At 30.4% G+C, this 18,462-nt stretch overlaps 2 protein-coding genes across 2 annotated transcripts in view; one reads left to right on the forward strand and one right to left on the reverse strand.

Moving 5' to 3' along the window:
* The window catches only part of LOC111639350, a 10,308-nt gene extending 8,671 nt beyond the window's left edge, over window positions 1-1,637 (reverse strand). Inside the window, exons 1-2 of the mRNA XM_023385219.1 lie at window positions 1,601-1,637; window positions 1,486-1,526 (exon numbers count right to left, since the gene is read on the reverse strand). Coding sequence (XP_023240987.1) covers window positions 1,486-1,526; window positions 1,601-1,637 — 78 coding nt within the window. The remainder of the gene's footprint in view (window positions 1-1,485; window positions 1,527-1,600) is intronic.
* A 2,778-nt stretch (window positions 1,638-4,415) lies between these two features.
* LOC111639351 (girdin-like) overlaps window positions 4,416-18,462 on the forward strand; it is a 40,167-nt gene continuing 26,120 nt past the window's right edge. Inside the window, exons 1-2 of the mRNA XM_023385220.1 lie at window positions 4,416-4,649; window positions 15,936-16,079. Of these exons, the coding sequence (XP_023240988.1) occupies window positions 4,602-4,649; window positions 15,936-16,079 (192 nt within the window). The 5' untranslated portion in view covers window positions 4,416-4,601. The remainder of the gene's footprint in view (window positions 4,650-15,935; window positions 16,080-18,462) is intronic.

The following is an 18,462-nucleotide window of genomic DNA, read 5'->3' on the forward strand; positions in this document are numbered from 1 at the left end:
TTAAAAAGTTTGAGGAATATTAATTTTTTCAAATTTTTCAAAAAATATTTAATATTAAAAAATTTTGACTAAAAATCGCGTCGGGTCTGTCAGACCCATGCGACTCACAGAAGGTTAACAAAACTACAGAATGGGTGGAAAATAACTAGGCATTAAGAAATCACTAAATTTTTTATATGTATCGAGTAAGTTTGGTTAAAATTATTATACTTCTACGAGATTAAATGGAAATACGGATGCATACTTTAAAGTTCAATGTGAGCGCGGCGCCATCCACCAATCAGAGCCGGCCCTACCATAGGGCGAAAAGAGCAGCCGCTCCAGGCGCTAAGTCCTAGGGGGCGCCTCAGTGGTAAAGAAAATTAAAGGGTATAAATTTGGGGGCAACCAAGGGCAGTGGCGTAGTGAGGGGGTGCATCAAGCACCGGGCGCCACTCGCAGAGGGGCGCCCAAATGGTCTCCAAGACAAACTATATGTGTTCTGGAGGGGGCGCCAATAAAGTGTCGTGCCACGAGCGCCAGTTATGTTCGCTACGCTACTGACCAAGGGGGCGCCATAATAGGATCTCGCTCCATCCTAAAACTTGCCTCGGGCCGGCACTGCCACCAACATTCTTTCTTCAAATCGTGATGTGGATGGACGGGCACTTCTCTGTGCGTCCTCAAACAAACCTGTGGTCATTTTAATTTCGAATGACAATTCTTGATTGTTTCCGGATGGAATGTGCCATTTTTACTGTATGCAACAATCTCTGCAATTACTGATTTCCACAGCTCATAGTGTGCAGCAATTTGCGTTCACTCTCAAACAGACCGTCTTTCTTGCCTCTGTGTGCCTGGTCTCTCCTGGTCACTATCCACACCAATGATGAAGGAATTATAAAACTCCATTCATTATTGTACACGGATATTACATTTTATTAAGATTATCTTAATATTACAAAAAATTATAGCGATTTCTTAATGCCTAGTTACTTTCCATCTACCCTGTAACTTTCACTATATTGCTAGGGCAACTTTCCCCACCTCCCAGAAATGTATTTCATCCAAAAATATCTGGAAGGTTACGCGAATATTGCTGGACTTTTACTCCATACTTCGTAAAAAAAAAGTAATAACCGATATTTAAATTATAGGATAAATAGAATATAAACTCACAGCATATTCATTCGGATGTTCAGGACAGTAAATCTAAAAGCAAAAAAATATATATATATAGTCTATATATATGTGTAAAAAACAATTAAAATCTGCTCTGATTTCGTTCCCATAATAACAGACAGCATAGGTTGCCATTAAATGGGCAATATATAAGAGGAGTCAAACTTTAATCTTTTGTTAAGGATTAAATCTATAATAAGGTAAAAACTTGAATCTTTAATCACCTCCAAAACCTTAATTAATTTTATTTTCTCAACACGAAAAATTCATATATAAGATACATAAAATCTATTTTAAAATAATTAAATGAATAAATATATATACCTGTACATTATATGGTCGAATTACTGCAGCCTCCACAGTAACTATGTAAAGAATTATAATAATTTTTATTAAATTATATGTTAAATAATTAAAAAAAAAATATAATTAAACTTACCAAAAATCAAAACTAGAAGAGATAAAGGTCGAGCCATCATGATTCTCTTATTATCAAACCGTGTTTGTGACTGTTCCTCACTATTCAAGTATAATATAACCTTCAGGTATAGAAAAATAAACTGTAGCTGAACAAATTCGATTTATTTAAACTAAAATTATTGGTCGATTCAATTATTTATGAGTATGCAAATAGCAAACATACAACATCCTACTTCAGATCATTTTAAATGAATTTTTAAAATGTTTTTTTAATTAATTAATAATAATTGCGAAGATCTTAAATTAGGTGAAATAGTTAAAAAAAACAATGAACGAGCAGACATACAGACGGGTATTGATTTTCGTATAAGTCTAAAATTGGGGTAGCTTATATTTAAATAAAGATATCTTTATACACATAAACGCAAATTTGTAAAAGAATTAAAGGGGGTGAGGATGCGGAGGAATAAAATCTAGAACATTTCTTAATTGTAATTGAAAATAATATTATATTATTAAATTGAAAACATTAAAATTCAGTTTCAATGAAAGTAAACAGAGTTTTTAATATGAAGGTTTTGTTTATTCTATAACAAAAATATACTGGTAAACATATAGATTTATATTGTATATTAATAGAAGTCCTATATACAGTTTCCTGTATAACTAATTTTGGAATTATCAGAATTTAGTGGTATGTAATCATGTAAAATTGTTGTATTAGTAAATATATATCAAACGATTAGTGTGTTTAGTAACTTCTTAAGGAAAGATTAAATGTATTTAAAGTGTATACTTGTATAAATAATGATTAGAGTATTTACTGTGTGTACTGTACATAAAAGAATTAGCATAGCAAGTAAATGCTCAGAAAGGAGGAAAAAGAGAAAATTATCCTACCCAAGGTAATGGGAGCTCGTATACAATGTCATATAAAGGTAAAAAAATATTTGAACGACTCCCCCCTATCTTTTCACCCCTCGACTTTTAACCTATAAAATTTATTAACATAAATGCCTCTAATATGCAAACATCTTTACAAAATATCAGAAAATTTGGACAATAGATATAGGATATATAAGAACTAGTGTGTATTTGATGAGTATATAAACTATTCAAGTATACTATTATGTTACAGTTTATGGGGGAGAAAGGATTCGTTTGTAACCGAGGAAAATTTTTGACGACGTTTGTCATTCATTTTTCTCACCATTCATCACAAAAGTATTTGCTAATAGTTTGAACTTTTGACCTTATGACGTAATTAGAGGAAGGGAGTAGATATTTTTGATTTCTGATGAATTGTAATGATGCTGGCAGGTGGGTCAGAAAGAAGCATAGTTTTGCAGATAAACGGTTTCATTATATTAAAAAAATTAGTTTTATAATTAAATTTCTGTTTAATTATCGATGCAAAAAAGCTCCAAAAATTTAATTTGAATAAATAATGCATAATTAATGGAGGAAATTAATAAATCAGTTAAGTGTGTGGATCCTTTTACAAGTAAATTACCCAAATTTTATAAATCATATTTTAATTAATTTTTAATTTGTAAAATTAGAAAAATATTGAAATGATTTGAGTCAAAATAGATCTTATTTTCTATATTATCACCTGAAATATAAGTAAACAAATGCGTTTAATAGAAGCAACTGTTTAAACTAAATATAAATCAATGTTTATCTAAATTTAAAAGTTGAATTATAGCTATTTAAAATAATATATATGAACATGATTCCCGGTCTATCTCTCCACCCTCTCGACTTATAACCACCAAAATTTAACAGAATCAACCCGACTAACACAGAAACCTCTCTGCAAAATTTCAGAAAATTTCAACCGAAAGCACAGGAGTTAAGCTTGAAAGTGAGTGAACAAATTCATACATACTGATATCCATAAATATAAGAAAAATTATAGAAAAATTATGTAAAATGTATTGGAAATAAGAAAATCTGTACTTTTTATTGTTTTATTGCATTTTATTAAGTTTCCATATGTCCATCATCATTAGTAATACAACGGGTAATACGATTTTGTAGTTCTGTAAAAAAAAACATTTTCAAAATAGACCCCCTATAACACTATAGATAATTTTGCGTTGTATGAATTCCATGTTGTACGAGTCACTTAGATTTTACACATATCTGAGCCATTCACAGCCCAGCACACGTATTTGTAAAATCTAAGTGACTTGTACAACATGGAATTTATATAACACGGAAGTATCTACAGTGTTATAGGGGGGTCTACTGTAATGCCTGAAATCACATTAGTTATTTTAGCTTTCAAGTCTTCTAACGGTCGAAGTTTGGTTGCATATACTATTGTTTCTACGTGTGTCCATTAATAATATTATCCATAATATTAACAATTAAAAGATAAACGCTGTAGCTACGTAATCCTATTTTCATATCGGAGTTATTTTTCGTAACGTCTGAAGCTTATTCGCTTCTCGCTTGCAATGTCAATGTGTGTAATCAGAAGCAAAAATATCTGAGAATCAATATTCAGAAATAAAAAATCTATTCGTCTGGTTTTCATTATTTTATTGTTTATACTCTAATAAGAGCGCTCTTTTCATACAATCCTTCCCAACGGCCGAGCGGTAAGGTAGTATTCTACCACTCGGGATCGACTCCATGATGGGAAAGTAATTCCGAACCGAAAAACACCAGAAATTAAAATAAATGGTGTATTAATAATCTAATTTAAAAAATAATTGAAAAAATTACTCCGAAATTAATGTTTGATTTAAAAAATTATATAACGTTAAAAAAAAATTTAATAAATTAGAACCATTTTGTTACTTCTTTCACTAGGCGGCGCCACTATGACAAGTGGGGACGTTGTATTTTGATTTTGTGTGGAAGATGTTATTTTTTTTATTTTTCAGTTTAACGAAGTGAAAAAAAAAACAAATTCCCGTTATCCATGGATAAAAATTGCTGTAGGACATTAGTAATTTGGGAAATCGTTCTTGATTTATGTTATGATCTTCGTTATTAAGACATAAACTATGGATGCCTGCGAGAGGCAGAAAAAACTTCAAGCTGGTAGAGAAAAAGTAAGTTCTATCAATGAATAATGCTATATTTAGCACGTATAAGACCACAAAGGATCCATTTCAAGTTATAAAATAAGTAAAAACATCAAATTAATCAATTACAACAATAAAACGTGCACTAAAATCAATCAGTTTCACATATATACATAAAAATTAATCAATTTCAAAAGAAATATTTCCATGAAAAGCATTGAATTAACATGCACATGATTGATTTTCCACAAGAAAATACGAAATTTATCTACCTTATCCTTTGATTAACTGCCGATAAAGATTGCTGTCGGCACAAATATATTTACATTACTGTGATGTAAGAGGTTATGAATGGACATTACATTATACATTCTGGATACAATACAATGATAATTTAGTAAAATAATATGTGAGTCAATGTTTAAATACAGCAAAAATAAAGTTAACCCATTTCTTTTGGTATGTTGCCAAATTTGTAAGTGCAAAACAAGTAGCCTATATGAGGATGTTCCTGCTGTTTAGAAATCCTGTAGGAAGTTCTTGTTTATAACTCTGTAAGGAATTAGGGATTAAAGTGTGGTTCGTGTTACTAGATTATATTAAATTGTTTGTTTTTTTTTTATGTTAAGCAACTGTACAGGATATAGGCACCATCCTTTAGTGAGGATAAACTTGTCATAACATAATTAATGTATAAACAGATGATAAGTATTTGTAAGCACAATGTGCATTTATTTTGACAATTGGACAGAAGAAAGAAACATGAAAATTAAGAATAATTACTGAAAGTATAGATAAGATTTCTAATTGGAAATTTGATCACTTGTTGTAAAATTTGCATCTCAAAGAAGCATGTGAATTGTTGTTTATGTTAAATCCATCAATTGAATAAATGCATGTGCTTAAAACATATGATTTTTAAAATATTACAAATAATAAATAAATTGTTGATATATTTGTACAGGATTTTGCTACATTTCATACATATGGAAATAAAGTAGAATAGTCAGTCTGTTATGGTTATGTTTAAAAATTATGTTCACAAGTATTCATGAAGAATTATTAAGCAAATATAACAAATACTAAAGTTCTCTTTATTTGAAGTTGAACTTGTACTTGAAAGTAATTTTGATAAAAATTACTTACAGCTATAATTTTTAATCTTATGTATTTATATTTATTTTAATCATATTTTGGATATTAATATGAAACACTTTTGTTTATTTTTAACTTTAAATCATTTTTACAAGTTACAAGATACAGTAGAGTCCAGGAAATTCAACTCTCAATAACTTAATGTTCTTTCATGCAGAGACATAGTCTACCATAGAGATTAGGTTTTCTCATGTGGAGACGTACTGTACTAAAACCAGTGATAAGTACTGTACTGTACATCAGATTTTCTTTGATGTGTCTCTAAAGAAAGTACAGTAGTATGTATCCCTTATTCCTGGTTTCTCATTCCATAGTTCTAGTTATCTGTAATCAACCATGATCCAAAAATAATAAAAGAAAAATTCTAGAATTAAACAGTTCATAGGCCTAAGTTTTAAATTGTATGCCATTATGAATAGAATGATGAAATTCTTTTACTGTCCTTGGCGAGACTAGAATAATTTTTTCCATCATATCTAAGCTGCATATCAGTGTTTCTCAATGGGGGTGATATTGCCCCCATGTGGGCGTTTTTCCATGTTGAGGGGGTGATTTGTCACAATTTATATTTTGGGGGGCAAAAAAACAATTTTTTGGGCGATATAGTAAAACATTATATTAAGATTAATTAAATATTTTATTCATTATATCGTACAATAATTAAACAAATAATATTATACTAGTCACTAGTCTACTCAATGCAGTATGAATTTGGCATTAACCCTGGCCCACTGTAACGCACCGTTTATGAAAACAAAAAGGGGTTACACAATAGTAGGTTCAAGTACCAGGCCTGGACTTTCCAAAATAAAAAAAAACCAATAATTTTCACAACCACATATAATAATTCACAATAAATATAAGGTTTATTATCTTGACAAAAAAAACAATAATGGGTTAATTGTCCCAACAGTAAGTTAAATAATTGAACACTGGAAAAGTAGCAACAAAAATCAATAATCAAAGACAATAATACTTATAATATCCAACTCAACAAAACTTATCTCTATCTCAAAAATTATGATTTTACAGCAAAAGATACTATTTCCTCTAGTTTATCACTGCCGTCGCTCCCACAGTGGTCACCTGAAGTTTCCTACCTTTGTCGTGGATGTGCCACCTTTTATTCTACCTCGAGTGCAGCTCCGCACTGTCTTAATTTACATAACATGTCGTTCCAGGATCAGGCACAGATGCAAATTAAGTTTGCTTTTTCTTTCATGGTCACTGGTGCTTAAGAGTTTGTCTTTAACAAAAAAAAGAACTCCAAAAAGAAAATAATTAAATAAAAATAACGCCCCAAAACATAAAATAACGATCGGACATTGACTCCTTTACACCACGGCATCGGAATTTTGAAGTGAAGGGGACGATACTACGTTGAAGGGGGCGACGATTTGTTAGAGGTTGAGAAACACTGCTGTATATGCTACCCACTTATTAGTCACTTAGATCACTTAGTAGTAGTCTGAGTTATCAAATTGATTGTTGCATTATTACAGTGTTTAAGTGATCCTTATTTTACTTAAAGGCTTCAGAGTGAGCAAAGTAGTGATGCTGGCAATTCTTACATGTTGAAGAGAAGCCATAAAATGCTTCTTTTACATGAAAAGATGAAAGTTCCTGACTTAATAAGGAAAGAAAAAACTTTTATGCTGAGACCACATTCACATACTATATAGACATATCTATGTATCAAAGATATCCATTGGATACTGGAAGTTTGGAATGTGTCCCTTGGATATGGGAGCTACTGTAATTGAGGTGTGAGACCTATTTATATGTTGCTGAATGTTTGTGTATCTTTTGAAAAAATGTGTAGGAGCATCATTTAGCTGAAAACTCATTTCTCAGATTATTGGCACATCTTCTATAGTTGATTGCATGTTTGGATGGAGATGGACTACAGTACAATTTGAGTCAACTCAAAGCTTCAACAGTTCATAAATTTTAATACATGCATGTTATAAAAAATACTTTAGATAAAAATATTTTTCTTTTCTGTATAATCTAACAATGTACACTTTTCTAAAGAATTCCATTCGAAATTTTAAAGTTGTTCTCTGTCTGTCACCTCTATAAGAGAGGTTGAGGAGTGATGTAATTATATCATTGTTAAGAAGTACCTTTGAAATCATAAAAATGAAAAAGACAATTTGAAGTTGTTCTGGAGTTATTAGCTTGTAACACTTTACATGGGACATCTTGTATAAGGTTAATTGCAATGAAACTACTATCAAAGTACTTCTGTTAAGGTGAATTACTATTTGGTTACCAAACTTCCTTACATCTAGAAGTTATTTTTTCTCTTTGAAAAATGATAATGATCATCTGTTCTTAAAACAAATTTTATAACAAATGCAAATGTTTTCGTTTATGTTGAGTGGGTATCATCAGGCAAACTAATCACTAAAAGCTGAAACAAACAGGGATTGCCAAACACGTGTGCAGAGAGGAGGTGACCTAAGAGGAGAGAAATGGGGAGGGGGAGGATAGTAAGATTTATAGTTTTAAGAATGACTTTCACTTATTATTATTATTTTTTTCTTACATAAATGTAAAATATGAAAAAATTATAATTTTCTTTCTCTTCTGACTTTTTGGATATTATATAACTTCAAATTTTAAAACATTAAACCAATAATGACTAAAAATTTTTAAAGTTAGAAAAGGTATTAAAAAAAAACAGTTTGCAGAGAAAAAACTTTTTTCTCTGCAAATTGTTTTTCTGCAAAGGTTACGGGCAGAAGGCCCTGATTAGCTGTATATAAACTTTTGATGCAAACCAGAAGTCCTGTTATTACAATTCGGAAATTTTCCCCTGAATGGAGTTAGATACAGTAGAGCCTCGATGATCTGACTCAATTGGGGACTGGGGTTGGTCGGATAATTGAAAAGTCGGATAACCGTAAAGTATGAAAAAATCCATTATTAGTGTAGTATATTATTATATCCCATGTAATTAGTATATTAGTATATCGCTATTAACTTACTTTGCATTGAATTTTCATCGATGTTAAGCCTAACAAAAATTTTTTAAAATAATAATCGTTGCTATTGTAGCATTAAAAATTAGAAAATTAAGCCTCGTTTTAAATACTTGCTCTCTTTCATGGTTGAATGAGCTAAAACACGTAAAAATAATATTAAAGTAGCCAAGACATAGCCAAATATTGTAGCGCCACATCACTAGCGGACATTTGAAATTTGCCGACTAGGACGGTCGGTTAACTGAGGTGTCGGTTAATTGGGGGTCGGATAATCGAGGCTCTACTGTAGATGACTGGCACAACTTTGTTGCTAACAGAAAAGTATGACGCACAGAGGCAAAACACTACAGTACTAATTTAAGTTGGAGAGCATATATTTTAAATAAATTAAAAATATGATTAAAAATGGCAATGGAGTTCATGTCATAATAAATAATTACTCATTTTGATTAAATTATTAATGTAATTTGGTGTAAAGTTTTGTGTGCTGTCATGATGAATAAGTTTTAACAATTAGATATTAATTTTATAATAGATTTGACTGCTTGCTTTACAACTTCTCTCCAGCTTTGACATCTGTTTTGAATGTATAAAATACCATATTTAAGTGTCATATGCTTGAGTTCGTCATCTGTTTTGTATTATATAATTTTAACTGTATTTTTAGATATATGAGTTTAATTTATAATGTTGTTCCTATGCTAGATAATAGCTCACGTAATGAATGTATTCCAGAAACTAATTAGTTCATAAAAGTAAATGTTTACTGTGTGTGTAATTAATATAGAAATTTTAAAAACAAAAATTATTGATTCGGTGGAATTTAAATGCACAATTTCTTTATATTGTATGTGTCTGCTTAAACATAAATAACATTACTAAAAATATCATTTATTTAACTCCAAAAAATTGAATTTTCTTCTTTTTTGTGTTTTTTTTTATATTAGAAATAAGTGCATCACTCCTATGGGAGTATAACACTAAGGATGCATAAACCAAAATAAATGATACAAAGTAAACATAAAATAACTATTCAGCTTTTAGTGAAAACTGAAATGTAAAAAACTAGAAATTAGAAATTATAGTCTTTTCTTCCATATTTTTTGAACATAATTGTATAAAGAATCAAACAGTGGCTTCTGAACAGCTTATCGAGTGGACATGGCCACCTGAAACCATGCATGAAGGTTTCTAATTTCAGAATAAGTCTATCTTGATCGTAAATTGGACAATGATATATCATACGGTCGACAGTGTCAAGGTTTTCTGTAGAGCAAAAGCAAAAGGCAGTTTCTGCCCGGTTATACATCGCCAGTAGCTTCGAAAATTACCATGCTCAGTAAGTAGTTGAGCAGTAGCAAACGTTAAATCTGTAAGTGGTGATGAGAATCTGCATTCAACACTAGGAAAATAGTCTTGTTATTTTAACAGTTTTACTGTTCAACCATTGTTGGTTCCACTTCTACATAGTATTGTCATGAATATAATTTTTAAGACTGCTACGTGAGAGAGGGATGAGAGTATAGTTCAAGTCAGTGTCCTTTGCAGCTGACTTTTTTTTGTGTTTAAAACTTGTTGTTTAAAGTCCTGCCTAGTTATTCACATACACACACAATTAATACTGTACAATATATTTCACAAGTTTTAGCCAGGCTACTATGATGTGCAGTAGAAAGGCTGAATCTGTGTTATGAAAATTTTACAAGATGTGAAGCTCTGGCATATTCTTTGTTAATTATTCTAGAGCCTCATTTGTTAATGCACTGCTTCCAGCCAAAATTTGTGAATTGATTTCTACACTTTAATTGACTCTTAAGCCAAAGAATGATGACTAACACATAAGTTGGCAAAATTCATTTTTATATTTCAGCAGTCTGTCCTAGTAAAGTGATATATCTTTTATATCTGAAATTAATGTTCAGGGTCTTCCAAAATGAATGCTATGTTTTAAATTGATGTAGTTATGTTAATTATTATCCAAGAAGTATGCAATGTACACAGATGAATAGAGTGATTGTCTGAGTTTCATCTCTCATCTGCATTTAAACATCTTGTCTACTAGGAAGCACCATAAATGAAACTGGCAACTCTCCTCTAGAGAAGGCATTTTGTGTTTTGTGAAGATGTAAACCTGTCTTAAAAAGTTGGAATCACTCATCGTTGTGCAACATCAGTAATCTGCAGGAGCTGTAGAATTGTGGCTGCTATTAGAGGAAAGATAAGAGGATATGCCATAGCGAGCATAGGAAGAATTCGTAAAATGCAAATCTTGCATTGCATGGTTCACATTTTGAGAAATTATAATAGACAAATGTAAAACTTGGGCACTTTTTCCATGTTTTAATGTACATTACAATGTTCTCAGATAATAATTAACATAACTTACAATAATTTAAGTGGTAGCACACTATTTGGAAGACTCTGTATGTGATTAAATCTATCTCATTTTTATAATTAAAAGAAGAGCATAAAATCTAGTTACTAAAGCACATATTAAAGTATTATTGTTTCCATCTGATGTATAATGAATCACCTGTTTTAAAGTAAATTAACATGATTACATTTTACACAAGTAAATGTTTTCCTTAATTAAATTAAAAGTTTAATACAATGAAATTTGCTAATGTGATCACTTGTATAAGGTGACCACTTTGAACTGATCCCTTCAGTGGACATACTGATATTAGCAGGTTTCACTGTACTTCGTGTGAACTTTAAGTTTTAAATCAGTTTTAGAAATTTTTAATTAATAAATTTAACTAATTTTCTGTATTCTAATATACAATTTTTCAAAATTTCTTTTATTTTATTGAATAAATAATCAAAATCTATCTATAGTTTTATTATTTTCATACTGCATATTATATTGATGAATCATTTTCTGTATCTGTTTGTTGATTCCTCAACCTGAATGATATAATAAGCTATAAGCTCGTAAACTATTACTTTTGTGCATAATATTTTAAATTCCTATCTGTTTTTAATGGATTTATATGAATATAACTTACTTTATAACTTAGAAATTTATTGTTTGTTACATTGTCTATAGCTGAGTTAGATCTAACTTTAATGGTAGAATTTAAAATTTGCTATGTCACTGAATGGAATTTAAAATTTTTCAGAAAATTCTAGTTATATAAGGTCATAAAACATACAAAAATAACTCTTCAAATGGCATTCAAACTAATGTTAGCAGATAGTTTGAAGTGATAATGTACTGTACTAAGGTTAAACAACAGCTTTTAAGATGCATTAATATAGTACTGGTAGATATAGCAAAATATCTGAATAATAAGGATCAGTTTATGGTCAAGTAACAGCATGACATAGTAATATTGGAGTTTGTAGCCTTCTTCCCTCTGCTCTGCTTTGTGTTGAACTACAGATGCACATTTCTGGTGATACAACTCCAGAGTTGAACAATTTTTGACTTTGACATTTGATGCCAATACCATGCTGCACCAAGCTAGCCACTGGCCAGTTTTACCATAAAACAATGTTCTTGTCAGCTACAGTGATGGCTAGGGACCTTTAAATTCCACACTATTGTTGGACAATAAACGGTCTTAATAACTAAGAACTCTTTCTGCCATAAGGCAATAAGAGTGCCTATTATGTGACCATCACAGATTTAGGCAAGACTGCAATGGAAGTAGCCAGGTGGTCTATCACTCTTGGAGTCTGTCATACATAGTCTACTGTCTATATTCAAACCCAGATCTCCAGAATGGTTGCTACTTTATCATCATGATTATTGAGTTATCCATGAATTACAATTATAAAAATATAAATATGATGAGATTATAAAACAGAAAATTTGTATTCAAGCATAGTTTCCATTCAGTTAACATTAGCAAACAGGAAAACTCTTGATATGTTTAATTTCCAATTATTCATTCTGATATAAACTAACATATGTGAAGAATAAGATAATATTAATTATATTTTTAGTTAAATGAAGTTATGTTTCATTAACTTTGTTAATGAAAGGAAATGAATGTAAAATTAGAAATACTTTATTACATTTATTATCAGTTCTAGATGAAGATAGATGCTAAAGGACAATTTGGTCAGACACAAAAGACCAGTTTCTCAGTTTTTGTTTCTTTTTTAAATATAAAAAAATAAGTAAAATAAAAAATTCATTTTCATTTATTTTACTTATTTTAGTCATACAATTTTATATATTTCATAGAGAAATCGGGTTTTTGTGACTAGTCAGCCTGAGTCCACTCTCATCTCTCTGTCTTGGTTTATGACACACTTTTTAAAAGTTTACAGTAAAATAAATAGAAATGATAAAGTATTTATAGCATTAATATTCTGTAGTTAACTTTTACCTGCTTTTCTGGTTGAGTGTGTTTTATGGGTCAAGAAAAACTGACTTAAGATCAGGGCTGTGGAGTCGGAGTCGGATGGTAAGGAAGAGTCGGAGTTGGAGTCGGTAGATTTTTACGCGACTTCCACAGCCCTGGCAGGGCTGTTGAGTCGGAGTCGGAGTCGTGGAGTTTTGGTGTTTTAGCCGGAGTCGGATGATAAGGAAAAGTCAGAGTTGGAGTCGGTAGATTTTTACACGACTCCACAGCCCTGCTTAAGATATAACCCATAATAGAATAATTTAAATCAATCTTCATATTAATTTTTATTGAATTAAAAATTTTAAAACTTAATTAAGTAGCATGTAGTTAATCAGTTAATAACATTAATTATTTATTAATTAAGATTTACAAATTACATTTAGAGAAGTTCAGTAAAAGAATGACTCAGAATGAGCTTCTCTGTTTTCTTCTTCAATCTTATTAGTTCCACTTTCCTTGCAATTGATTTTTTTCTGATTTGGTTTTGTTTTATAGCTGAAAGTGCTTATTTTTGATGACAATAATATTTTATGATAATTATTGATGTATTAAATCTTATACCTCATATTGTTACTAAATTTAATCATTAATGTAGATTACTTAATCATTATTACTACTTGAAGATGATTATTCACAGATGTAAATAAATCAGGGATTATAACAGGGACATTATCATAGCTATATGAGATGATAGAATAGAATTGCCAATTAAAGAATTTGCAGTTTGAAGAGATGTACAGTAGAATCTCATTTTAACAGATCATAGAACAATGGATTTCTCAAAATGACGGATGTTTTTTTCCCAGATTCCACCAAATCAATATAATTTTACTTCTTTTTAGCAGATCCATAACTTGAAATAATGAATTTTTTTCTAGCCCATCTATTGTAAACTTCATATTTTTTCAATATTTAATTAATATTGGATGTTTCTGGGAATTTGTAGAGTTTGATGATGCACTTGTTACATCTGGGATATGTACATTTAAAGAACTGTACAGTCAGCATAACATGCTGACTGTACAGTTCTTTAAATATAGGCTGATATGATTGAGGAGAAGCCACTTAGTGAACATTCTGATGCTGATCCTAGTGTAGTGTCGAAATTTAGTGAGGTCATCGAATCTTTCCAAGTCATGAAGACCTTCCTGATGAGTTTCAGCATAAACTAACAGGCTGTACATGACATTGCTAATATCAGGCAGTTGTACTGAATAGGAAGGAAAGCAGCATCAAACAAATTAAGATGGACAATTCTTTAACAAATCATGAAGTCAAGTGCAGCACTAATGAGCATATGGAATTTGCCTCTTTTTATGCTTACTGTATATACAGTTTCTGTCAGCTTTGTCATACACCCATATGGTATAATATACAATCTTGTAACATACCTGTTTCTATAGAAATAAGGATGGAGATCTCAAAAGACTGAATAATTTTAAGTGTAGGTATTTCCTATATATAAGGTATCGAATAACAGATATTTTCCTGGGTTAGCAGGAAATCCATTACATATATTAACTTTGAACTGGATTATTGTAAAGTACATTAAAGAACTAGCCTATTCCAGCATCTACTTATATTTATATTTAAATTTTTTGGCCATCTATGTAGCCATTCTCAGGATCAAACACTTTTAAATAGAATTCTTTAAAGTTTAAATATAATATTCCAAATAAGATTTAAAATATGTAAATTGAAAAAGTAAAGCATAAACATTATAAAATTGAGGGTACAAGTAAAAGTATACAACAATGATGAAACTATGGAGAATAAAATAAATAAGTAAATAAATAAAACAAAATATTTGTTTAGTCTTTGGTATCGTCATCTATTTTGTTTAGAAGATACCTCCAAGCGTCTGATAAGCTAACGGCATCCTTATGGTTTATGCATGAATTCTTAATACTGTACTTCTATATGTATATTTTTTCTAGTGTTTTCTGGAGGGAAATTCATTGTTTGTGATATAACAGATTCTCAGAATGATGGATAATTTTCGGTAGCTCAAATGATCTGTTAAAACAAGATTCTACAGTATGATTGGCATTTAAATTTAAGTCACAAGAGAAATTCTCCTGCTGAGAGTCTGGTGGCCCTATCTAGACCTAAATCTCAGATGATTGGTGGTAGGAGATTATCGGTTCAGATGATCTTTCTGGTATCAATAGTACCAAATCAGCAAAAATTTTATTGCATCACATTTCTCTAGTGCACATTTCTCATGCCTAAATGCATATAATCATGGTGGCCAAATTGTGACTCATAAGACAGTGAGTCTTCTATACTGTATTATGGCTTGCATACAGTCTACTTATACAATTTATTTTTATAAACTTAGACTTTATATTTCTGTGTACATTGTCTACTTGGACTTTGTTTATTAATAGGACTTATTATATTGGTAAATTTTTTGATTAGCAATGAGAGGAAATCTTAGTCAAAAGTCAAAACAGAAGTGAAAGTAAAGATGTTTTGTTTTGACTTTTGACAAAGATTTCCTCTCATTGCTAATCAGAAACTTCACAAGTATAATAAGTCCTATTAATAAACAAAGTCCAAGTAGACTTTATACGTATACTTATTACTGTTCTAATAGAGAATGCTACTCTCACATATTTCTGATAAGCAATGTATGATTCCTGTGTGACAAGGTTGATTCACCCTGGCATATTATAAGACTGCAGAAGAAGTAGGAGAGTATTATATACTCTTTTGTTAGTCAGTCAAGAATAACTTATTATAAATAACTGCATGATTAATATTGTTTTTTATATATAGTTATTATAATACAAACAAAAATTTTTCAGTTTGCAGAATTTCTCCGAAGAAAGAATGGTTCAGAAAGATCAAAGAAAAAACAGTTAGATGGCAAAGGTGACAGGAGTAGCATCAATACTGAATCTGTTAATGATGACAGCAACAGTACCACAACTGAAAACTCTCTTTCTGAAGTAAGTTTTGAGTATTTTGCTGAAATAATATTCTTAAAAATATTTATGAATCCTAATTAAATATAATTTAAAAGTTTACAACAATCTCTTGGTTAGAAAAGTATTATATAAGAGAGTGAGCATTTTTCAAGATCTGTTTTAGATATTTTCTTATCAATCAGATTTGAGTTGAAGTTGATTGAACTTAAGTAAGAAACTTTAGTTGGAAAATTGCCAAAGTAAGAGGTTGTTTTAGATTTTTAAATTAAAACAACAACAAGAAATTAAAGACAATTTCCTTATTGAATTAGGAAATTGAGTTTTAATGTAATTATATCTTTCAACATAATTACATAAATTTGTTCTAAATTGTGTTCACATTAACGTAAGAAAACACAAGAAAAATTGTTTTATAACGTCTTCCAAAATTAATGCTACCATTTTAAGTTACTGTAATTATGTGGATTATTATCCAAAAAGTATGTGACATAAACTAATTGATAGAGTAAATGTTTCAGTTTCACCTCCCATTTACATTCAAATATCTTTTCATCTACTGCCTCTAGGATGTGCTGTAAGTGAAAATGGAGACTCCACAATAGAGAAGGCATTTTGTGTTCTGCACTTTAGAGTCAAAATCACTCATTGTTTTGCAACATGAATAATCTGCTAAAGCTGTAGAATTGTGACTGCTGTGGGAGAAGTGATGATGAACATGCCACATTCAGTGTAGGAGGAATTTGGGTATCATTTGGATGTATGTCCTGTGACACAAGGTATATGCATTGACAAATTGTAATGGGAAATGTGAAACTTAACAGTTTTCCAATGTTTTAAATTACATTACGATGTTCTCTGGTAATAATTAACATAATTATTATAATTTAAAATGATAACATTCTTTTTTGGAAGACCCTGTATTTTCTAATACTCTTGTAGGCTATATGTATTCTTTCCTCCTTTTTTTTAAAATGAATTTTAATATATATAAGAAGTGTTTGAGAGCTAAAAGTTGCTCCAAAACAGCAATTTTTTAATGTCATTTGAAGTTTAAGAGTGATATTGAGTGTGATGATGATATTAAAACACTTCTATGTTACTTTCTTTTATGCCTAAGGTTATTATCTTATTATTCATTCAATTGACATGGTATATAAATGTTGCATTGTTTATAACACTCCCTACATGTTAGAGAAACTAAACAATTTAAATTAACTTGAAAATCTTGAAAGAAATGTTTCATGTTATTAAAGATCTTCAACTAAGTTTACTGTATAAATTTGTCTCAAACAGATTATACACATCTCCTACAGAAGGCATTAAAATCTTGAGTATTGAGTAATTATTGAGTAATCTCACAATCTGCTAGATTATCAGGCTACAATAAGACTAATTTAACAATTAGATATCCGGAAGATTGTTTGGCATTAATTAAAAATTGGGTTAGTTCATTGAATGTTTATATATACAGGATGTAAAAGGAAAGATGGTCACAAGTTTGAGGGATGGCAGAATTTGACAATAATGTCATAATATAATGCATGGTGGAATGTGAAATATGAATGCGGAAACACAGTAAGTACGAAGATCATGGAAAACTAAAAGTCATTATTTTTTGTAAATGGCCATGATTAAAATAAAATCACGGATATTTACAAAAAATAATGTTTCATATTTACAAGAATTATTCAAATGAATGACCACCAACTTTAATACGTGCATCACAATGACAACGGAGTGATTGGTATACACTTTGGAAAATACAATGTAGTTTGATCTTCATGCCAAATATTAGATAAGAGGAAGTAAAGACACGCTGAGTGAGGTGTTAACTGTTTTTTACTTTTGCTCGTGATTTTAACAAACTTATGTTCATTGTCATCAGGAAAACAAACTAAAAATAGAATATAATGTTGTAATGTAAATGGAACACATATTATTTAAAATTAAGAAATTACGAAACCATTATGAATATGCTACAAAGTTCAATTATGCTAGATTTGTGACGTCTTGTAGTGCATGAGTTGATATAGACCCATGTTAAAGGTGTGATAGCAGATGTACAGTATATTACTATTTAACCATTTATGTAGATAAACCCACACACTGGGCAGGTCAAGTGTGGGATTGTTGCATGGCTCCAAGGATTTTGTGAGGAGAGATTCCCACATAAACATGAGTTTCTGGTTGCTGCATCTGAGTAGCATTGTTTAAGCCCATAATGGGTTGTTGTTCTGTTCCTGAGGTTTCCATATGCATTTGCCATATATTTGGACAACATAACTTTCTCCTGCCCCTATCTTTGTTACTGAATTTGTGCATACTCATCTAAAATGATCAGAATAAATTCTTTATCTTTGAAAAATCAGGAATCTATGCTATACTTTTGGAGAATCCTGTAATG

This window comes from Centruroides sculpturatus, unplaced genomic scaffold (assembly GCF_000671375.1).
Source record: "Centruroides sculpturatus isolate CEXI.00-Female unplaced genomic scaffold, Cexi_2.0 scaffold942, whole genome shotgun sequence".
Taxonomy (NCBI): Eukaryota; Metazoa; Arthropoda; class Arachnida; order Scorpiones; family Buthidae; genus Centruroides; species Centruroides sculpturatus.